Source organism: Amyelois transitella, chromosome 28, assembly GCF_032362555.1.
Source record: "Amyelois transitella isolate CPQ chromosome 28, ilAmyTran1.1, whole genome shotgun sequence".
NCBI classification, from domain to species: Eukaryota; Metazoa; Arthropoda; class Insecta; order Lepidoptera; family Pyralidae; genus Amyelois; species Amyelois transitella.
In genome coordinates, this window is record NC_083531.1 from 1,176,669 (window position 1) to 1,201,568 (window position 24,900).

General features: G+C 39.0%; 2 protein-coding genes across 3 annotated transcripts; one reads left to right on the plus strand and one right to left on the minus strand.

Annotated features, from left to right (window-relative positions):
- Nucleotides 1-502: 502 nt before the first annotated feature.
- Nucleotides 503-14,182, minus strand: LOC106133671 (pancreatic triacylglycerol lipase). Its single transcript, XM_013333479.2, has 8 exons — nt 14,082-14,182; nt 7,550-7,739; nt 6,096-6,244; nt 4,539-4,640; nt 3,708-3,854; nt 2,798-2,990; nt 1,661-1,798; nt 503-679 (listed from the first exon to the last, which is right to left on the minus strand). Exons 1-8 carry the CDS (start codon nt 14,119-14,121, stop codon nt 622-624), a joined length of 1,017 nt encoding a protein of 338 aa, XP_013188933.2. The 5' UTR covers nt 14,122-14,182; the 3' UTR covers nt 503-621.
- LOC106133673 (RNA-binding protein 25) lies at nt 8,720-23,388 on the plus strand. 2 transcript variants are annotated; one of them, XM_060952279.1, is made up of 6 exons: nt 8,720-9,188; nt 14,947-15,123; nt 19,538-19,687; nt 20,561-20,747; nt 21,628-21,713; nt 22,244-23,388. In XM_060952279.1, exons 2-6 carry the CDS (start codon nt 15,087-15,089, stop codon nt 23,377-23,379), a joined length of 1,596 nt encoding a protein of 531 aa, XP_060808262.1. In that variant the 5' UTR covers nt 8,720-9,188; nt 14,947-15,086; the 3' UTR covers nt 23,380-23,388. The 2 variants fall into 2 exon arrangements, with proteins under 2 accessions (XP_060808262.1, XP_060808263.1); XM_060952280.1 differs by having other exon boundaries at nt 8,720-9,085.
- The last annotated feature ends 1,512 nt before the right edge of the window (nt 23,389-24,900 follow it).

Below are 24,900 nucleotides of genomic sequence, written 5' to 3' on the forward strand. Positions count from 1 at the left end.
AGAAGTCATTGGAAAAAACTAACATACTGTGCCGACCCCACGTAGAAAGTGGGAAAAGGTAACGACAAAGAAGAAGATTCATATTTCGGAGTTTCAAACTTACTTGTTCTAGAAATTTATTTAAGAAATAACTGTTTAGTGATGACCTAATAAATTGGCTTGACACTTGAAAAAAAAAAACAACATAAGTCGGGAATAATAGACTTTATACACATGACACCAAGAAATTCTGTATTAGGTATTATTACACTGAATTTAACAATATTTGTCCAAAGTTTTAATTAATTGTAACAATGCCTCGTTAACTATTGAATCGTAATCCAATTTGAAAAAAAATCATCTGGTTCCAATATGTATAAAACAAACAAATTTATTTTTGCTACTTGCCAGTAACACATTAAAAGAGGTTTTATATAATTTAATTACAGCGAATATATCACTCGTTTCTATTACGTCATAATACAATTTGAATTTTTTCATCAGATTCCGTTTTTAAAACATACGTAACTAGTTAATTTTGCTACTGACCAGTAACATATAAAAAAGAGGTTTTGTGTAAAATTTTACAAATATTCTGTATAATAATTTAAGAAGAAGAAGTATGTATGCTGGTTTATTTGATCAGCCTCTGGAGAATGGTGGGCGCGAATTGGTCCGTAGATAGAAAATCCCAGACGATCTGCAAAAGGATAGAGTATAATAAATGATCCCATCAAATATATAACGTAAGAAATAATTTAGTGTAGTATATAGGTATATATTATGTATAGGTTTTTAGTGTATATCGTATAGTAAGTATGTTTATTATACATTATTATTATCACCCACACAAAGGTTCTCCGCTTGTCCCAATGGTAGACTGTTAGATAATGCTATTAGCATTAAGTCCGCCTATTGTACTTTACAAATTGTAATTGTTACAATAAAGAATAAATAAATAAATAATTAAACACAGATTTATAGACTTTGTAAATGAGCGAAAATGTTTATAGAGCCCCTCTTAAAGTAACCAGTTTTTGCGCAAAGCTTCGCTCCCGTGGAAATTATACTCCCACACCCGCGAATTAAGCGCCAACTATAAAAGAATACAGGATTTTCGCAAATCCCACCCTTTTATTTTTATCGGTATGAAAAGTACCCTATATCCTTCTCCAGACTCTTAGGTAATTATATATACACAATTTCAAGAAGATTGATTAAGAGGATAACGCGTAAAGAGGTAACAAACAAATAAACATGGAACCACTCCATATCCTTCCCATGAATGTCGTAAAAGACGACAAAGGCAATTTGGGATTCTTCTTGTACGCGATGGGCTAGCAACCTGTCACTATTTGAATCTCAATTCCATCATGAAGACATACAGCAACGTGGCCTTACAGTTTCTTCAAGACTATCAGCTCTTTCTACCCCGCAAGGGATATAGACGTGACTATAAATATATCCCAAGTTTATAAGCCTAACCCTTAGTCGCCTTTTACGACATCCGTGGGAAAGAGATGGAGGCGACTCGCTAGCAACCTATCACTATTTGAATCTCAATTCTATCACAAAGCCAAACAGCTGAGCGTGGCCTATCAGTCTTTTCAAAACTGGTGGCTCTGTCTACCCCGCTAGGGATATAGACGTGATCATATGTATGTATAAATATATAAGTTACCCAGTCTTAGGCACCAGGCCTCCCATATGCAGGTTGCCCCACAAATAACAAGTTCCTGTCATGGCCGTAATGTACGTGGCGCACCTCTGTCCAGTAAACCCTCCAGTGAGGAGTGACTCCGCTAGGTAGAAGTATGATCTGAAATGAAAAATGTGTGTTTGTTTGTTACACGATAACTAACGAACCGGTATGATTATGATTAAACTAGAGGCCGCCCAAGAATTCGTTCGCGTGGAATCAAAGCCCGCGGGAACTCCGGGATGAAAAGTAGCCTATATGTTATTCTGGGTGTTCAGCTACCTACATACCAAATTTCATCGTAATCGGTTCAGTAGTTTTTGCGTGAAAGAGTAACAAACATCCATACTGACATCCTGATATACTCACAAACTTTCGCATTTATAATATTAGTAGGATTTGAAAGGTATGCAGAATCTGTCAATAGAATTTTTAAGTTCGTTAGATAAAAAAATCGTTAAAGTAGTTTATGAGATATCAATAATTTTGTTAAAAAATGCCGTGAAGCTTCCGGCACTTTTGATTTAGACAACTCCCCATATCTTTCCAATGGATGTCGTAAAAGTCGACTAAAGAATAGGCTTATAAACTTGGGATTCTTCTTTTAGGCGACATTCTTGCAACCTATCATTATTTGAATCACAATTCTATCACTAAGCCAAACATCTGAATGTGGCCTATCAGTCTTTTCGAAACTGTTGGCTCTGTCTACCCCGCAAGTGTATATACCCGCATAGACGTAAATATATGTTATGTAATGCAATGCGTGCCGTGTGGTTCCCGGCACCAATACAAAAAAGAATAGGGCCACTCCATCTCTTTCCCATGGATGTCGTTAAAGTCGACTGAGGGATAGGCTTATAAACTTAGGATTCTTCTTTTAGGCGACATTCTAGCAACCTGTCACTATTTGAATCTCAATTCTATCACTAAGCCAAACATCTGAACGTGGCCTATGAATCTTTTCGAGACTATTAGTTAGCTCTGTCTACCCCGCAACGGATATAGACGTGATTATATATATATGTATGAGATAACCTAGCATGGTCACATCAGTCTTTTCTAGACTGTTGGCTCCGTCTACCCCGCAACGGATATAGACGTGATATATGAGATTACCTAGCATGGTCACAGGCCTGGGAGCTGCATCCAGGCATGTTGACCCCACCATTGGGATAGAAGTCAGCGTGACCCAACGTGCCTAGGTAACCCATGACGCCAGCGTTGGTGTGAATGACCTCAGTGTACGAAGAGTCGGCTGGCCTGAGTTTGTCACCGTTCAGAATCCAGCCAGCGTGAGCCGCTTCCAGTGCTGGGAAGATATCGATTTATTAATAAAAAATTGATTTTTTTAATTGAAATAAAATTAATACTATAAGCTGGCAACATTCGGCTAGGTAAGCTAGGATAATCATTGCTGATTATTTGTATAAGATTTTATAATAAATTACCAAAAAGTGTTCTTGAAATGATAATAGTAGTAGTTTTAGATTTAAGTGATGTGACGTCAATAAGTGATACATACATACATATGATCACGTCTATATCCCTAGCGGGGTAGACAGAGCCACAAGTCTTGATAAAACTGATAGGCCACGCTTAGCTGTTTGGCTTAGTGATAGAATTGAGATTCAAATAGTGACAGGTTACTAGCCCATCGCCTAAAATAGGAATCCCAAGTTTATAAGCCTACTTATCCCTTAGTCGCCTTTTACAACATCCGTGGGAAAGAGATGGAGTGGTCCTATTCTATTTTGTAATAGTGCCGGGAACCACACGGCAATAAGTGATACCTTGAATCCAATTTTGAAAATAAATCTATTCTATTCTATTCAACATTGTAGGGTCTTCCTTCGCGTCACTCTCCGCCCCCCTCGTCCATACCCCGCCGTTCCCAGCGCCCACGTCGCCCGCGCGCCTCATTGAACATACAGTCACGTCTATATTCCTTGCTGGGTAGACAGAGCCAACAGTCCTGTAAAGAGGTAACAATCAATGGCACCTAATTACTTTTATACCTCGCACTTGCCTGTGATATAAGCTATGTTGCCGTCGACATGTCTGCCCACCACCCCGGCCTGGTGGGCGCCCAGGTGGTGCCCCACGAGGTGGTAGTGGCCCGGGGTAGCCCCCGTCACGCCGTTCAGCCAATCGATGAAGCGGGCGACGCTTTCGCCTGGAATTTCGTTAATAATAGCATTAAAAGTCCACCTATTGTAATCTACATACATATGGTCACTATATCCCTTGTGGGGTAGACAGAGCCAACAGTCATATATATGGTCACGTATATATCCCTTGTGGGGTAGACAGAGCCAACAGTCATATATATGGTCACGTATATATCCCTTGTGGGGTAGACAGAGCCAACAGTCATATATATGGTCACATCTATATCCCTTGTGGGGTAGACAGAGCCAACAGTCATATATATGGTCACATCTATATCCCTTGTGGGGTAGACAGAGCCAACAGTCATATTTATGGTCACATCTATATCCCTTGTGGGGTAGACAGAGCCAACAGTCATATATATGGTCACGTATATATCCCTTGCGGGGTAGACATGGCCAACAGTCATGAAAAGACTGAATGGCCACGTTCAGCCGTTTGGCTTAATGATAGAATTGAGATTCAAATAGTGACAGGTTGCTGGCCCATCGCCTAAAAGAAGAATCACAAGTTTGTAAGCCTTTCCCTTAGTCACCTTTTACGACATCCATGGAGAAGAGATGGAGTGGTCCTATTCTTTTTTGTATCGGTGCCGGGAACCACACGGCACTTGAGATTAGCGCGTTCAAACAAACTCTTCAGCTTTATAATATAAAGTATAGATTTATTTAATCAAAGGTATTCTCACCAGATGTGATTGTGTTGGTTATAGCTGCTGCGTAGTTGATGCTGCCCGCTCCAGCACTCCAGTCCACCACTATTACGTTCACATCCTCAGCGGAGAGGAAGGCTGGATGGAAATTTATTAATTAGTTCTACATTCATCCATGTTTTTAATGTAGACAATGTGCATTCGTCCACGATATAGTTTTGAGACATCATACATAATACATTATAATACATTCATTCATGTTTTTTTAAATGTAGACAATGTGCAATCGTCCACGATGTAGTTTTAAGAGATCTATATTTTATAAATTGACGTCCTATGAAAATGCTGCAGTGTAGGTAGTTTGTTCCGCCGCTTCTTCTACACATGCGCTTCGGAAGCGGTAGTAGTTATATATAATTATTTTTAAGTGATGTGACGTCAATTAGTGATACGTTGTATCCAATTTTGAAAATAAATCTATTCCATTCTATTCTAAATGAGTTTTTAATCAAAGTTAATTATATGTGCCGTGTGGTTCTCGAGTGGTCAAATTTCACGTTTTCATGCTGGGCCAAGCTCAATCTGTGTAATTTTTCACGTATGTGTATATACATTACATAACATATAGTCTATGTGGGTATATACCCTTGCGGGGTAGGCAGAGCCAACAGTCTCCAAAAGACTCATAGGCCACGTTCAGCTGTTTGGCTTAGTGATAGAATTGAGAATCAAAATTAAATAGTGACAGGTTGCTAGCCCATCGCCTAAAAAAGAATCCCAAGTTTGTAAGCCTATCCCTTAGTCGCTTTTTACGACATCCACGGGAAAGAGATGGAGTGGTCCTATTCTTTTTTGTATTGGTGCCGGGAACCACACTTCTATATCCCTTGCGGGGTAGACAGATTCAACAGTCTTAAAAAGACAGATAGGCAATGTTTAGCTGTTTGGCTTAGTGATGGAATTGAGATTCAAATAGTGACAGGTTGGATGTTTTAGGCATCATTGAAGCCCTCAAGGATGAATTATGTTCCTGTTTTATTCACATTCTCCATTATTTCTTTGCTTTTAAAAGATGCAGCGTGATGCTTTATAGCCTTAACCTTCCCCGATGAATGGTTTATTCAACGCTAAAACGCAATTCGAACCAGTAGTTCCTGAGATCAGCGCGTTCAAAAAACAAACAAACAAATCCTTCTGCTTTTTAATATCAGTATAGATATAAATTAATATATATATTATAGTACTAGCTGTTGCCCGCGACTTCGTCCGCGTATATTTCGAATTTCCGCGTAAACTTACTTACTTACTTACTTTTTTTTAGTAAACCGATGTTGATGAAACAAACTTTAAATGTTTTTCTGATTTAAAACAAAGCAATTGTTGAAAGAAAAAATGAAAGTTTGAAGTAAATCGGTTCAGAACTTTCGGAGATAAGCGTGATCATACAGACAGACAATAAATTAAAAAAAAAAATTACTGCTTTCTATTATTCATTCTAAGTGCCCCCCTCTATTCATTTCAGTCAAAAATACTAAATGTACAGACAAAATATTTTTACTATTTTATTATATGTACCTATAGATACATAGATACCTGGTACCAAAACGGTGTTGACATCGGAAGTAGCCGTGCTCCGCCACCCATGTAGAATGATGATCGTGCGTCTTTCTGGGTCGTAGTTGGTCAACCCAAGGAGACCAGTATTGCCAACCAGCATCGGCTGGCTCACTTGAGGGTTTTCTCTGAAATCCAACAGACGTACAATGATGACCATTTTTTACAGGTTAAGCCGATGTAGCCGCGCGTGAATGAGAATTATTCAACGCTTAATTTTTTTTAACATAGACACATATGTACATATTTTTGACGGCCTCTGTGGCGCAGCGGTAATACGCTTGTATGTGACATCGGAGGTTCCGGGTTCGAATCCCGGCCAGGGTATAAGCAAAGAACTTTTTCTGATTGGCCTGGGTCTTGGATGTTTATCTATATTAAGTATTTATTATAAAATATAGTATCGTTGAGTTAGTATCTCGTAACACAAGTCTCAAAGAACTTACTTCGAGGCTAACTCAATCAGTGTAATTTGTCCCGTATATATATGTATTTATTTATTTATTTTATTTATGTTATTCACGCCTCTTTCCCGGAGTGGTAGCAGAGACTACATCTCTCCACTTGCCACGATCCCTGCATACTTCCTTCGCTTCATCCACATTCGTAACTCTCTTCATGCAAGCTCGGCGGTTTGTTTTACTTGTCTCGGCAAAAAAATGATGAACGCAACACATCGCGTCTTGCCAAAAGTAGTGGCTAGGGTAGTCTTAAAAAGACTACCTTTTAGCTGTGTGGCTTAAAATAGTGATAAGTTGCTAGCCCATCGTCTACAAGAATAATCACAAGATCCAAAAATAAATAAATATACATATATAAATAAATATAAACATAAACGGGACAAATTACACAGATTGAGTAAGCCTCGAAATAAGTTCGAGACTTTTGTTACGTGATACTAACTCAACGATACTATATTTCATAATAACTACTTAAATAGATAAACATCCAAGACCCAGGCCAATCAGAAAAAGGTCTTTTCTCATCATGCCCTGGCCGGGATTCGAAGCCGGGACCTCCGGTGTTACAGACAAGCGTACTACCGCTGCGCCACAGAGGCCAAAATGGGAAAGATAGTCTATACCACGAGTGCCGTGTGGTTCCCGGCACCAATACAAAAAAGAATAGGACCACTCCATCTCTTTCCCATGGATGTCGTAAAAGGCGACTAAGGGATAGGCTTATAAACTTGGGATTCTTCTTTTAGGCGGTGGGCTAGCAACCTGTCACTATTTGAATCTCAATTCTATCATTAAGCCAAATAGCTGAACGTGGCCATTTAGTCTTCAAGACTGTTGGCTCTGTCTGCCCCGCATGGGATATGGACGTGACCATATGTATGTATGTATGTATTAAGTTTTCCATGGGAAAGATAATCTAAAGTGATGAGAACTACAAGGCGCTAGTGAACAAATAACAAATGAATAACCCACCTGGTGAACAAATGGTATACATTCTGCCTGTCAGGGTTGTATCTGGCGCTGTCTAGCTCATCACTGGTCTTCAGCCAGAGGTCTACCAGGTGGAGTTCACCTTCACCATCGAGAACCTTCTGAAACCTCTCCTCGTCCAGTTTCTTGACGATTGGGTCGCTTTTCTGGTCCGTCGGGAGAGCTGGAACACGTATTGTATTCATACATACATACATACATATATACATATAATCACGTCTATATCCCTTGCGGGGTAGACAGAGCCTACAGCCTTGTGAAGACTGATAGGCCACGTTCAGCTATTTGGCTTTAAGATAGGATTGAGATTCAAATACCTAGGTTCCCAGCACCAATACAAAAAAGAATAGCACCACTCCATCTCTTTCCCATGGATGTCGTAAAAGGGACTAAGGGATAGGCTTACAAACTTGGTATTCTTTTTTAGGCGATGGGCTAGCAACCCGTCACTATTTGAATCTCAATTCTATCAATAAGCAAAATAGCTGAACGTGGCCATTCAGTCTTTTCAAGACTATTGGCTCTGTCTACCCCGCAAGGGATATAGACGTGAGTATATGATATGAATGAAAACGAAGTCGCAAGCAACAGCTAGTACACAAGTACGTATCTTCTTCCTCCTGGCTTTAGTCCCGGTTGCATCCACATTACTCTGGGAGAGGAGCCCGGACCGAATGGCCACGCCATTCGGTCTTTTCAAGACTGTTGGCTCTGTCTACCCCGCAAGGGATATAGACGTGACCATATGTATGTATGAAGATGAAAATACTTCGTGTAAAATTCTGACTTACCCAATCCAGGGTTAAGGTCAAAAAGTGCCCCCCACGCAGACACCTCTCAATAGAGGCGATAATGTGATAAATTTGATGAATTTGGATGGAATTGAGATTCAAATAGTGACAGGTTGCCAGCTCATCGCTTACAAAAAGAAATCCAAGTTTATTAGCCTATCCCTCCGTCGCTTTTTACGTCACTATTTGATTTTCAATTCCATCATGAAATCTTATATCTGGACGTAGCCTTTCAGTTTTATCAAAACCGTTGGCAACTGTCTACCTCGCAAGGGATATATATACATATATACGTGATGATTTATATGTTAGTTAGTTTAAAATAAGTAAATACCTGAAACAGCTCCTCTTCGCCCGTAGACTTAACTGAGAACAGACGTGTTGCAAAATATCCAGCAAAATTTCTAAAAAAGTGCAAGCAATAAAGGATTTTATTTGCAACAATACAAGATCAGTTTTCGAATACTCACAAAGTTTTAAAAAATATAAAATTCCAACGCATTCTGGTGCGCTACGACAAGAAACAGCGAGACGCGCCCGTCTCCTCACCTCCACCCAAACCCGCGAAAACAAACAGTTGATATTTTTGTCTCTCTTCAACCTACGAGGAAGCGCCGAGGATAGGCGAGTGACGACGAAGTGCGCGTTGAGTGCGAATATTCTACAAGCTACGAGCGCGCTACGATCCCCCACCGTTAATGCTACGAAGCTGTGACGCAGCACGCAGGTACCGTCTACGACCGCTATACTACGACGAGGAATCAGGTACTTGCATCACCCTGCTACGAACCGTGTCGTAGCGCGTCTCACCGACTGCAGTGCAAGTTGAGGTAACAAATAACATTTTATTGTTTGTTTATAAATTACGCTACAACTTAAAAAGGAACGCTTAAACATAAACCTACATATACTGCTTCACCACTAGCCTTGTATAGTCCAGTCCAGCTATAAGTAACGAAGAATCTCATAAACTAAATTTTTTGTCACAATGTCACTACAACACTCGCCACCTCAATCCCGACGTCAGAGTATCGAGTCGCAGAATTCGACCACTAGCACGAATGCTACTACAAGCGACGCAACACACAGCCGCCCGGCTACAGCTGATGTTAATACAAATGTCACTCAGCGGAATAATAGTCGAAACAAGCGCCAGCGTCGTGGGAGCTTAGACAAAACGCCCGACTGTGACGAGCATAATTCATCAATTATGGATTTGATCTCCGCCCAAAATGATAAGCTAGAAACAATAATGCGCACTATGAAAGAAATGCAAGGCCAAATGAACGAAGTCAAAAGTTCAGCCGACTTTATGTCAGCCAAATACGAGGAGCTTCTAAGTAAATGCGAATTTTTGGAAGAGGAGCGCAGAGCGGACAAGAAGTACATCCAACAATTAGAAAATAAGCTTGAAAACGTCGATCGAGTTAGCAGATTGGCGTGTATAGAAATTAAAAATGTCCCCGCTAAAAATAGCGAAACGAAAGATGAACTGTGCAGCACCGTGCAAAATATTTGCAGTGCTGTCAACATACGGATTCAAAAGGAAGACATCAAAAATGTGTACAGATACGGAATAAAAAAACAGATCAATCTGGAGTTAACAAGCGTTTTAAAAAAGGAAGAAATTATAACTGCGATAAAAAAATTTAATAGAACAGACAACACTAAGAAACTGAACACATCACACATAAATCTAGAGGGTCCACCGCAGCCCATATACGTGACTGAACAACTAACTTTCAGGAACAAAAAGTTGTACGCAACAGCTAGAGACTTAGCTAAAACTCATAAGTACAGATATTGCTGGACATCGCAGGGAACTGTTTTCCTGCGCAAGATGGAGGGTTCGCCGGCAATACGTATAAACGAGGACAGTGACTTCGATCGTATGGAGATATGACTAAATAGTTCACCCATCATTTGCTCATACCACGTATTTTTGTACAATATAATTTTTGCGTTTAATTTCATTAATTATGTTTCATACCTAGCATTTTTTGTAAAACACTACAACAAAAAAAATCTCAAATATTAATTTTAACTTACGTTCCATTAACCAGATAGAGAAAACTTTCCAACGCATAATTGAAATAACTGCTTTTCATAACAGTCTCGTGCAACAAACTATTCTCTCAACCAAAATTCGATAACCCAAAGGAAGATATTGCTATGGAAATTGACGATGCAGATAACATTCCATGTCAGATTGTTAATAATCCATCTGAAACGCCTAGTCTTCTGCCATCGTGTTTTGATCCTCATAAAGCTTTATCAATTATAACAGTTAACATAAGAAGTATCAATAGAAACATTGACAGATTTCTTACCTTTTTAACCGACCTAAGCATTCCCATAGACATAATTGTAATGACGGAATGCTGGACTAATTCTAATAATATTCTTCCGATACTAGATGATTACAAAACGTTTTGTACAAAAAAGAGCATCAACCAGAATGACGGAGTTGTGGTCTATGTCAAATCAAATATTCCAGTCACCGATGTTGAACCATACGTAAAGGAAGGGAGCTGTCTATTATTGAAAATTTCGCAGGATTTCTCATTAATATGTTCCTACAGATCACCCTCATTTAAAAACCCTACCAACTACATTAACTCTCTAGACCAAATTCTGAAAGGTATCAAAACAAAAAATGTAATTTTAACAGGTGACATTAATATTAACATTCTCCCAGGCATCGATAAAACCCACACTATTAATTACCTAAACATGATAGCAAGCCACGGTCTTCTGCAAGGTGTTGATAAACCGACAAGACGGAGCAGATGTATCGACCATATGATGATAAAATCCCCGTATAAAGCTCAATCATTTATCTTTGATGAATTCACCGATCATAGACCGGTTCTCCTAATTCTAAACAAAGCTCTGATCAATAAACATGTAACACATGCTGCTAAAACCACACTTGACTACGAAAATGTAAGCAAAGTTCTTAAAGAACAAGACTGGTCTAACTTATATAATTGCGCATGCACCAACTCAGCTGCTAATGAATTAATAACTACCCTGCAGAAGATTATTACGTCGAACACTACAGTTTCGAAATTGTCCAATAAAGTAAAACCATTAAAACCATGGATTACTATAGGGTTGGTTAAGTGTATGCGGAAAAGAGATAAATTGTACAAACAAAGCAAAAGACAGCCAGAAAATGAACAACTCAAACTTGAATATGCTAACTACAAAAATAACTGCAACAAAATTGTTAAAAATGCTAAAAAAATTTATTATCAAACACTACTTTCCCAACACAAAGGCAATACAAAACAGACATGGAAGGTTATCAAAGAAATATGTAACTTGTCAAAATCCAAAACCACTAGTGAAGAGCTACTTTCAATAAAACCTAATCCAGTGGACGCACTGACAGTGGTCAATTCCTACTTCACGTCTATAGGGGAAAATTTAGCAGATAAGACTCTTGCAAAACTTGCCACCACACACGATATCTTAGCGCGGAAGGTGAACACACATAACACAACCGCGAGTTCTATGGCAATGTTGCCAATGGACCCGCTAGAAATAAAAGAAACTATTCTATCACTCAGAACTGATTCCGCACCGGGTAGAGACAAGATCTCAGTACTATTCCTCAAGAAGTTTTGGCACCTGTTGCTAGACCCAATTACTTTTGTGTTCAATCTCAGTCTGTCAAGTGGTATCTTTCCCAAACAGTTTAAAACGGCGGTAGTATGTCCAATCTACAAAAATGGAGATAAGGACCAACCTACTAATTACAGGCCAATATCACTCTTGTCAACACTGTCTAAGCTTCTTGAGAAAATAGTAAACAGAAGATTGGTCAACTATATGGAGGGGTCAGGTTTGATTGCTTCCAACCAATTTGGGTTCAGGAGGAATAAATCCACAGAAGATGCCATGCTGAGGTTGACAACATTAGTGAGCTCCTATTTGGACAAAGGCGAGCGTTGTGTGGGTGTGTTCTTGGACATGCAAAAAGCTTTTGACACGGTTTCTATCCCAATATTGTTAAGATGTCTGGAAAAAATGGGTGTCAGAGGATTAGTACTTTCCTGGTTCAAGGATTACCTCACGGAAAGACGGCAGCATGTTAAAGTTAAAAACTACGAGAGTCGTGAAGCTAAGTGTTCGTTCGGAGTTCCACAGGGCAGTGCGCTCGGTCCCTCGCTCTTTCTAGTTTATATTAATGACCTTTGTAGTCTTAAAATCTCAGGAGCCGAGCTACTGATGTTTGCCGACGACACTGCGGTAATTTTTCACGACAAGACGTGGGATGGAGTTAAGGCATTAGCGGAAGACGGCCTTGCCAAAATAACTACGTGGTTGGAGGATCGTCTCCTGACACTTAACACCACTAAATCCAATTACGTCTGTTTTTCTAAGACGGCAATCACAAGTGCTCAGCCGAACTTTAATATCACACTGCACGGATTTCCATGTAACCGTACAATTTCTTACAATGCAAGGACAACCTGTAACTGCACTCATCTTGCAAGGGTAACCTCAATAAAATACTTAGGAGTAACAGTTGACCAACACCTAAGCTGGAAACAGCACATATCTACTCTCTCTGGCAGAGTTAGAAAGCTTATATATATTTTTAAACAATTAAGACTAGCTGCGGATACAAAACTCCTTATCAGTACATACAAAGCTCTTTGCCAATGCATTATTACATATTGCATCACCTCCTGGGGTGGTGCAACCAATACCCACGCTTTGATAGTCGAACGGGCCCAACGAGCAATCTTGAAGGTTATCCTCGGTGTCTCGTTCCGCTATCCGACTACAAAGGTGTACGAAGAGGCAAATGTGTTATCGGTACGCAAATTGTTTATATATGCTACGTTAACTAGGTTCCACAGACAGACTATCCCTACGCCACCACCCAGAGCGTCAAGACGTATACAGTGTTGTCCTGTTCCCCAAATAAAAACAGTATTTGCTAGGAGATTCTTCAACTATCTTGGTCCAAAACTCTATAACAAACTACTGTTGATAGACCGAAACATTAAAAACAGCAGTAACCGTTCCTTTGGAAAGTTTATTCTAGCTTGGCTCAGCAACATGACCTACAGTGAGACTGAAAATCTATTCTATGTCATTACATAAAAACTGGTTATTGCGAACACATCGTTATTTGAACGAAACATAATTATTTAGTATTGACACCATTATGCAAGGTGATTATTTGAGATAGATTTTTATAATGCATGAATTTAATAAATTGGTTTTATATTATATGATGAGATTCATTCACTTGATTATGTACACGAATTCAATTCAAAAATACCATCTACTAATATTTACATACTTCAAGAATTTTACTAACTACAAACTACATATTACATACTTGATTACCATACTTAATTGGTTAAAATTGTGAGTTTGCTATAAGTACTTAATTATACTATCTTTGTTGCTAGAAATTGTTAACTTAAGTTAAATTTCTTTTCCACTGTTAATTTGCTATACTTGATTATCATTATTGTTAGAAATTGTTAATTCAATTAAGATTTCTTTTCCACTTAATCAAAGTTAAGTAGAAATAATATTCTAGAAAATAATTTATCTATAATGAAATAAACAATATCCTATAATGTCTACTGAAGAGCCTGTCACCCACAACACAGGGAAACCTATCGTGGGTGCCAGCGCACAATATTGTATAACATTTATTTGCAAATAAAGATATTTTCATTTTTCATTTTCAGCTATAGTTCCCAGTAATAAAGATACAATAAACGCCTTCATGACTACTTGCGATATCAACAAAAATGCAAATGTATAAGCTATTTATAATTTTTAATTGATTTATCATCATCACCTGCCATGATTGTGGTAATCTTATCAGGATCTAATCGGGCGTCTTCGCGGGCGAATTTTTGGTCAGGTGCTTAATCCGGGGTCAAGATTTTGACCTTATTTATCAGTTGTTTTGACCCTTTTGACGGCCTCTGTGCCGCAGCGGTAGTACGCTTGTCTGTGTCACCGGAGGTCCCGGGTTCGAATCCCGGTCAGGGCATGATGAGAAAAGAACTTTCTCTGATTGGCCTGGGTCTTGGATGTTTATCCATATAAGTATTTATTATAAAATAAAATATCGTTGAGTTAGTATCTCGTAACACAAGTCTCGAACTTACTTCGAGGCTAACTCAATCTGTGTAATTTGTCCTGTATATATTTATTTATTTTGTACGTAATTATTGTAAACATACGTAGGTATGGTGTGCCGTGTGGTTCCCGGCACCAATACAAAAAATAATAGGACCACTCCATCTCTTTGCCATGGATGTCGTAAAAGGCGACTAAGGGATATGCTTACAAACTTGGGATTCTTTTTTAGACGATGGGCTAGCAACCTGTCGCTATTTGAATCTCAATTCTATCATTAAGCCAAATAGCTGAACGTGGCCGTTCAGTCTTTTCAAGACTATTGGCTCTGTCTACCCCGTAAAGGTGACATAAGTAAGACGAGATCATATGTATGTGTGTATGTATGTAAAAAGTATATTTGTAAAAAAAAATATTGAACGTAAAATTTCTGATAAAGTGAACATTTTTCTTTGTTTATTTCAGGTAAAAATTGTTAAGCTCCCAAACGTCTTACACTCGCCGGCTGAATGTGTTTTGAAATGGTGCTTATTTTAATTTTATTAAAGCGATAACAAAATCTGTAATCGCCTTTAGAAAATATTACCTTATAGTTCTAGTGGAAAATGTTATTGGCGTCAAAACTGATTTTATTTTGTTTCAGTAAGTATTCTTTTTACTGTAACTTGTCACACGTCTTAAATCTAAATTCAATTGTACATACATACATACATATAATTTGATTACATTGAGCTATAAGGCGTAAAATAATTCAGATTCAAATAGTGGCAGGTTGCTAGCCCGTCGCCTAAAAGGAAAGTCCCAAGTTTATAAGCCTATCCCTTACATACATACATACATAAAATCACGCCTCTTTCCCGGAGGGGTAGGCAGAGACTACCTCTTTCCACTTGCCACGATCTCTGCATACTTCTTTCGCTTCGTCCACATTCATAACTCTCTTCATACAAGCTCGGCGGTTTCGGGTACTTTTGACCTGACCCTTTACCAGGACGTCCTTAATTTGATCAAGATACGTTCGTCTAGGTCTTCCCACTCCGACCTTTCCCTCCACACTCTCCTTGTATATCTGCTTAGTCAACCTGCTTTCATTCATCCTCTCCACATGACCGAACCATCTTAACATACCCTTTTCTATTCCTGTAACTACATCTTCTTTCACATCACAACATTCCCTTATCACGCTGTTCCTTATCCTGTCACTCAATTTCACACCCATCATACTCCTTAACGCTCTCATTTCCACTGCATTTATTCTGCTTTCATGCTTCTTTTGCCATACCCAACTTTCACTCCCATACATTAATGTCGGGACCAACACGCCCCTGTGCACAGCCAGTCGAGCCTTTTTGGATAGTTTCTGACTGCTCATAAAGGCATGCAAAGCTCCATTCACCATGTTCCCCGCGTTCACTCTCCTTTCAATATCACTATCATACTTGCCATCTGATGTAAACTTTGATCCTAGATATACAAACTCTTTCACTTGCTCCACTTTTTCTCCTCCAATCAAAATATTACATGCTGTCATTTCTTTCTCCATTTCAAAAACCAGTGTTTTAGTTTTACTTACGTTCACTTTCATTCCTTTCTCTTTTAAAGCTTCATGCATACAGTTTACCATCTCCTGTAACTCCTCCGCTGATGACGCCAGTATAACCTGATCGTCGGCATAGAGCAGACATTTGACGAGTAACTCATTCATCCTTAATCCACTTTTAGACTCTTTCAAATCTGTCAAACAGCTATCCATAAATAGGTTGAACAGCCACGGTGACGCAACACATCCTTGCCTAACGCCTTTCTCAATCTTAAACCACTCAGTGTGCGCTCCGTTTATCCTGACACAAGCACTCGAATCCTCATATAAGGATTTCAGTGCTCGTATTAAGAGACTGCTCACCCCATGCATAGAAAGTGCTGACCACAATTCATTCCTCTCAACTCTGTCATAGGCCTTTTCCAGATCTACGAATGTGCAATAGACTTTTTGACTCTTGGCCAAAAACTTTTCGGCTATGCACCGCAAGGAAAAGACCTGATCAGTACATCCCATTCCCTTTCGAAATCCCGCTTGAGCATCCCATATTTTGTCATCAGTTTCATTCCTGACTCTATTAATCAATACCTTAGCATACAATTTGCCGACGACGCTAAGCAGGCTTATACCACGATAATTTTTGCAGTCCAGCTGTGACCCTTTTCCTTTGTAAAGTGGCACGATAACAGCCTTACACCAATCTTTTGGTACTCGGCCGCTTCTCCAACACAAATTGAAAAGGCAGTACAACTGACTAGCTACTACGCCTTTTCCTGCTTTAAGCATCTCGACCGACACTCTATCACACCCAGCAGCCTTTCCCGCTTTCATACTCTTAAGTGCTTCCACAATTTCGAACATTTCAATTTCGCCTTCCATCTCATTCTCTTTTTCTTCGCTATAGCAGAAATCTTTCTTATTTCCTTCCTTTTTTTCAAATAAACTTTCAAAATAGTCCTTCCATATCTTTAGTACACATTCTTCTCCTTTCACAACGCTACCATCCTGGCATCTGATCCTAGTCAGCTCTCTGGTTATAGTATTTCCTCGGGCTGACCTTACGGATTTCCAGAATACTTTCAGATTTGACTGAAAGTCTTCTGATAGCCTTTTATCAAAATCCTCTTTATACTCTTCTTTCTTTCTAATCAACGCTTTCTTAACCAAATCTTTCATTTTCTTATATTCCTTACGTGCTTCATTCACATCTTCATCTATAACCTCTTGCATTCTTAAGTTAGCTTTTGCTGCTAACAAATCCAGCCATGCTTTCTTCTTTAATCGCACAAGTTCTTGCACATCTTTACTCATCCACGCATTTTTGTGATTTTTTCCTTTCCTTCTTCTACTTACACCACACACTTCAACAGCTACTTTCACAATTCTTTTTTTAAATTCCTTCCATCCATCTTCAATATCGCTCATTTCCTCTAAATCTTCAAATTCATCCTTCAGTCTATTAATATACTTCTTACCTACATCCATATCTTGCAAATTTTCTACTTTTACTCTTTCCAAAGCGCTGGTTTGCTCCCTTACCCTGTGCCGCCAGCGATTGAAGATACCCCTTATCCGGGATATCACCAGTAAATGGTCCGAGTCAATGCCAGCACCGCGATATGCACGGGTATCCAGCACTTTGTTCTTCAATCTTTCATCTACAATCACAAAGTCTATCATACTTTTTAAAATACCTTCCACTCTTGTGTAGGTGTGGATCTCTTTATGTTGAAACATTGAGTTCGACACAAAAAGATCCCACTCTAGACAAATTTCTAATACACTTCTTCCATTATCATTCACCTTTTCGTCACCAAACGCACCAAGCACCTTTTCATATCCATCACGCTTTACACCCACCCATCCATTAAAATCACCTAACATAATAATCTTCTCATTTGGCTTGGTAACTTTCAATACTTCTCTTACACTATTCCAGAACTCCTCGTTTTCGCTTTTTGCTGATGTTGTACCCCTCGAACCCACATCCCAAGGTGCATAAACACCTAGAACGAAGATCCGAGTGATTCCAACTTTCAGCCTAATCCATAGAAGACGAGGGCTGACACACTCATACTCATTCACGCACTCAGCCATTCGTGCAGAAAGAATTAGACCGACCCCTTGACAGCCTCGGCTGGTACTGGAAATTCCAGACCAATACGCCGTGTAAGGGCCGTGCTGCGTCGCGTCGCATCCTTTCCGCTTCGTTTCATTCACGCACAACACATCCAAACGTCTTTCATCCATCATCTGGCATACTTCCTCAATCTTATCCTTCATTCCTCCTCTTACATTCATCGTCGCAAAGCGGCTTTCAGCAGACCGCATACCGCTCCCGCCGGGAACGAGACGTGATGGGGTGCGGACACCATCGCCGCCATCTAGGTGCTCTTTCAAAAAATTTGCATCCATGCGATTCCCACGAGACGCTAGGGAAGAATTTTGTCCGCCCCAGCAGAGCCCCGCATGCCAGGGTAAGGCTAGCCATTACCTGGGGGTCGCCCAACCCCATGGCGGAAGTGGCACGCTCGAGACTAGGCTCGCCCCTAGCCATGCATCCATCGGCGCGGCAGACCTTAGATTGGCAGGGATTTACATTAAAGAGGAATCCCAAGTCTATCCCTTAGTCGGCTCTTACGACATCCGTGGGAAAGAGATGGAGTGGTCCTATTCTTTTGTAATGGTGCCGGGAACACACGGCACTAAATTCAATCGTTGTGTCATATAAATTAGATTATAATAATTCTGAAAATGAACTGATGCTTAAAAAGTGGCATCGAAATAATACTGATATTATTATTTACTAGCTGTTCCCGTGATTTCGTCCCCGTAGAAGTTATTTTGGGCATCATTGAAGCCCTCAATGATGAATAATTTTCTTAATATAAATAATATTAATAAATTTTAATTTTCCCCGTTTTTTTCACATTTTCCATTGTTTCTTTGCTCCTTATAGTTGTAATTTGATGTTATACAGCCTAAAGCGTTCCGCGAAATGGTCTATTCAACGCAAAAAGAATTTTTCAATTCGAACCAGTAGTTCCTGAGATTAGCGCGATCAAACAAACAAACAAATTCTTCAGCTTTATAATATAAGTACCTATAGATAAATACATAAGTATGTAGCGGGATCGATAGTTTCACTCGACCGCCACCAAAGGGAAGATATTCCGTTAGACTTATTGTGTCGGAGTCTTTGCTTGCGCGATTTAGACTTTTGCTGTTTTTGACACTGATAGCGTCGCGTGCTATTGTTTTTGTGACCTGTGACGTAGAGATGTCGCTACACATACACAAAGTCACGCCCTTTTCCCGGCGGAGTAGGCAGAGACTACATATTTCTACTTGCCACGCCATTATCTCTTTACTTCTTTCGCTTCATCCTCATTCATAACTCTTTTCGTGCAAGCTCGTCGGTTTCGGGTACTCTTGACCTGACCTTTTGCCAGGACGTCCTTAAAAATATAACAAAGAAGAATAATAAAAAAACTTACGAAACGTTTTTTTTTACAGCTGTCGCATTAAACAATGAAGGCGCAGACGCAACTAGTGAAAATGAAAACGAGTTTAATTTTTATGGTTATGTCGACAAGAATAAATTGAGGAAGCTTGTTGAATTTATCAATGAAAGTGAAAGAACAAATGTTTACAATGAAGCCGCTGGTATGAACGTGGTATATTTATACATACATACATATGGTCACGTCCATATCCCATGCGGGGTAGACAGAGCCAACAGTCTTGAAAAGACTGAATGGCCACGTTCAGCTATTTGGCTTAATGATAGAACTGAGATTCAAATAGTGACAGGTTGCTAGCCCATCGCCTAAACGAAGAATCCCAAGTTTATAAGCCTATCCCTTAGTCGCCTTTTACGACATCTATGGGAAAGAGATGGAGTGGTCCCATTCTTATTTGTATTGGTGCCGGGATATATATATATATATATACTAGAGGCACCCGCGACTTTGGTCGCATGGAAACCCTATCCCGCGGGAACTCCGGGATAAAAAGAAGCCTATATGTTATTCTGGGTCTTCAGCTACCGACATACCAAATTTCATCGTAATCGGTTCAGTAGTTTTTGCGTGAAAGAGGATCTAACATCCATACTGACATCCTGACCTATACTCAAAAACTTTCGCATTTACTCGTATAATAAATAATAGTAGGATATATACATATAATATATGTATATACATATAGACATATATATGTTTGTATTGCCATGTGGTTCCCGGCACCAATACATATACAAAAGTATAGGACCACTCCATCCCTTTCCCAAGGATATCGTAAGGGGCGACCAAGGGATAGGCTTATAAACTTAGGATTCTTATTTTAGGCGATGGGCTACCAATCTGTCACTATTTGAATCTCAATTCTCTCATTAAGCCAAACATCTGAACGTGGCGTATCAGTCTCTTCAAGACTGCAGCCTCTGTCTACCCCGCAAGGGATATATACGTGTATGTATGTAGATATGTAACATTACGATGACACGATCACATGATCTTATTCAACTCTCATTTTTAGTTGTTAATCTCTTTGATGGCATTGACGTAAGAAATCCAGATGAATTGAAAGTCGCAATGAAACATGTTCAGAAAAACTTTGATTATAAAGAAATGGCTGACCTCATGGACAATACTCAAACTAGGATACATGTTATAGAGAATCCTGAGGTGTTAAACGATTTTCTGGAGGAAATTGACAGGAAAGAGTAGGTACCTATTGTTTTGTTTGTTTGTTTGTGATATCTTTATTGCACAGGAATTTACACAGCTTATTTAAATAGTTAGTACATAAGTATCTTTATTAATATTATAAAGCTGAAGTGTTTGTTTGTTTGAACGCGATAATCTCAAGAACTACTGATTCGAATTGAAAAATTATATTTGTGTTGAATAGACCATTTATCGAGGAGCGAAGAAATAATGGACAATGTGAAAAAAACGGAGAAAATTATTCACCCTTGAGGAATGATGCCCAAAATAACTATTCAACGCGGACGGAGTCGCGGGCACAGCTAGTGTAGTTATAAAATAAATAAATGACTTGCAATGGCGGACTTTTTCTTCTCTTCTGATGTAAACATCTCACAAAATTTTCGCGCAACCAAAATGGTAGGCTTTTACTTTGAATTGATTGAGCGACGCCCGCATCATTGCGATTTATTGTAAATTCCCTCGTAACTATATACCTTTCATTTTTTTATTTGACACAAGCCATGATTTGATAATCTGTACGGGAAAAGAAGCAGCCGGCACGTAATATGTTTGGTCTTCACTACCACAGACAAAAACGCAGAAAAATAGGCGGACGGAGTTTTACTATGGGGCAAAATGAAGCACCAAAAGTTTTCTGGACCCTCTATATGTATACACGCCTCACGAACACACTCTCACCAATTGTGTAACGGTCGGCCGCAATTAAGGCCTAGATGTGTCATAGATTATCTCATGAAATGGCAAGTTTTCTGTCACTCGCACATGCGTACAACGCCACCATTACGATGCTTCACTTTTTTTAAGCCACACTCCGTCCGCCTTTTTTTCTTCGTCTATGCATGGAGGCTTTAACATCGAGTATTTCTCTTACAGCTGGTCGGCTAATACTCCTTCTGGGCGACGAAAAACACTGAGAAGATATGGGGAGTACAGAGATGGAAAACATCGATTTGGAAAACGTAAATAAATTGTTTGACGTACCTTAATTATTATTAAACGTTAATAATAGTGCCTTGTGGTTCCCGGCACCAATAGGAAAAAAATAGGACCACTCTATCTCTTTCCCATGGATGTCGTAAAAGGCAACTAAGAGATGCCTAGGCTTATAAATTTGGGATTCTTATTTTTGGGCGATGGGCTAGCAACCTATCTTTATTTGAATCCCAAAAATATTATTAAGCCAAACAGCTGAACGTGGCCTTTCAGTCTTTTCAAGACTGTTGGCTCTGTCTACCCCTACCCCCCTACTACAAGGGATATAGATGTGATGATATGTATGTATATAATTAATCACAACTCTACATACATATCTCATATCTAGGTTTACCTGTGGGAGTTCAGTATCGACTTTGACCTTTCCAGCGAACAAACTCAGAACTTTATTTCCACTCCAAGCCACGCTGCGTCAGGCATGCCGATTCTTTACTATAAAATATAAAATTAATCTTAAGTAGTTGTATATTAAATCATGACTAATATTTTTTTCTAGGTATGTCAGATGAAGCTAATGATAACTGGGGCAAATCAATGAAAAGACAAAAGAGTTCAGACCGAAGTTACTATGGAAAAAAGTCTAGAGAACACGATTTTGACAGAAATAAAAAGAGATATGATCGCATCAACAGATATGACAGCAGAGGAAAAGACACGTTTGACAGCAGAGAGAAATTTGATAACAAACAGAAATATGGCAGAGCTAAAGATATTGACACAAGAGAAAGGAACGATGTAAGAAATAAATACAACAGTGATAAAAAATATTACGGCAGAGAAAAATTTGAATCTAGAAGCAGATATGATGAAAAAATCTATGACACTAGAAACAAAGTAAACGATAGAAATAAATATGATGAAAAGAAAAAATTTTACGACAGAAATAAATTTGATGAAAGAAACAAATTTAATGAAAGACCAAAATTTTATGAAAGTAACAAATTGAATGAAAGAAATAAATTTGATGAAAGAAGCAAACTGGATGATAAAAAATTTGAAACCAGTAACAAATTGAACAATAAATACAAGAAAACTGATTCACGTGAAAACGACAGACACAAAACTGCGTTCAGATCTAAACAGAAATCGAATAAATGGAACAGCAACGAGGAAGTGGAAAACAAGGACGGTTATTTTGGTGATGACTTCAAAAAATCTATAATAACATTGAATCTAGACCGTTCCAGTGAAAAGAATGGCAAACCTCATACAAATGAACGTATAAATGAAAACTTTTACGTGTCTAAAACAACGAGAAGAGATTGGACGGAGGGCGAAAACAAGAAGCGGACAGAGAAAACGGATTACATTAAAGTCAAACCAAAAGTTATAAGTTGGGACGTTGCCACTGACAAGAAGAGAGCAAAAAAAGTTGAAATAGAAGATTTCGCAGCGTTACCGTCGAAATCAAAAGCTGAATTCGGTGCTGTAGATTCGACGACGAGGAAACAAAGCGACGATTGGGAAACGCCGGCTGTGAATTACGAAAACAAATATAAAAACAAAATGGAGAAGCTGTACGAATCTAAATACATACCAAAAAGACGGCCGGTTAATAGAAATGGCGGTTTCTCGTTTGGCAGAACGCCTATACCGTTTGTCGGTAAAAAAATTCTTTATGCTGATAATTAATAAATAGAAAAAGAAACAGGTTTTTAATAACGAGTGTTTATTTCTTTTGAGAATTTACGTATATCCTTACACGGTAGATAAGAGTAGTCTAAAAGTCACTTTCAGCTGGATGACTTGATGATAGAATTTGAGATTAAGATGATGACAGTTTGTCAGAATAGAGCCTTATAGATCTCAAATTTAGCTACTACACGGTACCTAGTGGTCTAAAGGCGTTAGTGGTTCGTTAATTAAAAATGCTTCCGAACGTTTGACAGTTGACTAAGGGAGCTGAGATCATCCTACTAATATTATAAATGCGAAAGTTTGTGAGTATGTCAGGATGTCAGTGTGGATGTTTGTTACTCTTTTACGCAAAAACTACTGAACCGATTACGATGAAATTTGGTAAGTAGGTAGCTGAAGACCGAGAATAACATATAGGGTACTTTTTATCCCGGAGTTCCCGCGGGATTGATTGTTAAGTTATGATAGGGTTACCACGCGGACGCAGTCGCGGATCACAGAAAGGCACAGCTTCTAATCCCATGTCGGCCATGTACCAATGACTATTTACGAAAGTCATTTACATTAGTTTGAATACTAACCGATGCTCTTATTATTCAGGCAACTCGATGTGAAACCATGATCGATCCAATACGGGTTACGTTTACCTGCAAGGTTGCGGAGGTCAGACGGGAGTCGCTTCAAGTGAAAACCTGACTCACCCAATCCAGGATCCATGGTCACAGGCATACCCCGGACTCCTCTCCAGAGTGGTGAGGATGCAACCGGGACTAAAGCCAGGAGGAAGAAGACTCCTCTCGTGGGCAAAACTTCGATTTGAGCGGGCGGAGCTTCATACATACATACATATGGTCACGTCTATATCCCTTGTGGGGTAGACAGAGCCAACAGTCTTGAAAAGACTGATAGGCCCCGTTCAGGTGTTTGGCTTTTTGATAGAATTGAGATTCAAATAGTGACTAGGTTGCTAGCCCATCGCCTGAAAGAACTTATACCAAGTTTGTAAGCCTATCCCTTATACGCCTTTTTGCGATATCTATTTAAATGAGACAGAGCGGTGGAGAGAGTATTGTTTTTTTTTAATAGTGCCGACACCGTTCCATAAAAAAAATCTATACTAATATTATAAAGTTGAAGAGTTTGTTTGTTTGAACGCGCTAACTACTGGTTCGAATTGAAAAATTCTTTTTGCGTTGAATAGACTATTTATCGAGGAAGGTTCTAGGCTATATAATATCACGCTGCAACTATAAGGAGCGAAGAAATAATAAAATATTAAAAAAAAACGGGGAAAATTATTAATCCTTGAGGGCTTCAATGGTGCCCAAAATAATTATTCCGAGCGGACGAAGTCGCGGCCGCAGTTAGTATAAAATATACCACCTTAAAAAATAAATATCAATATGTAAACAATAAAATATGTTACGAAACGTATATTGTTATAGTGATAAAATTTTAGTAAAAATGTGTTCAAATATATTACGATTTTTATGTTTCGGTAGTATTGGTAAGTAT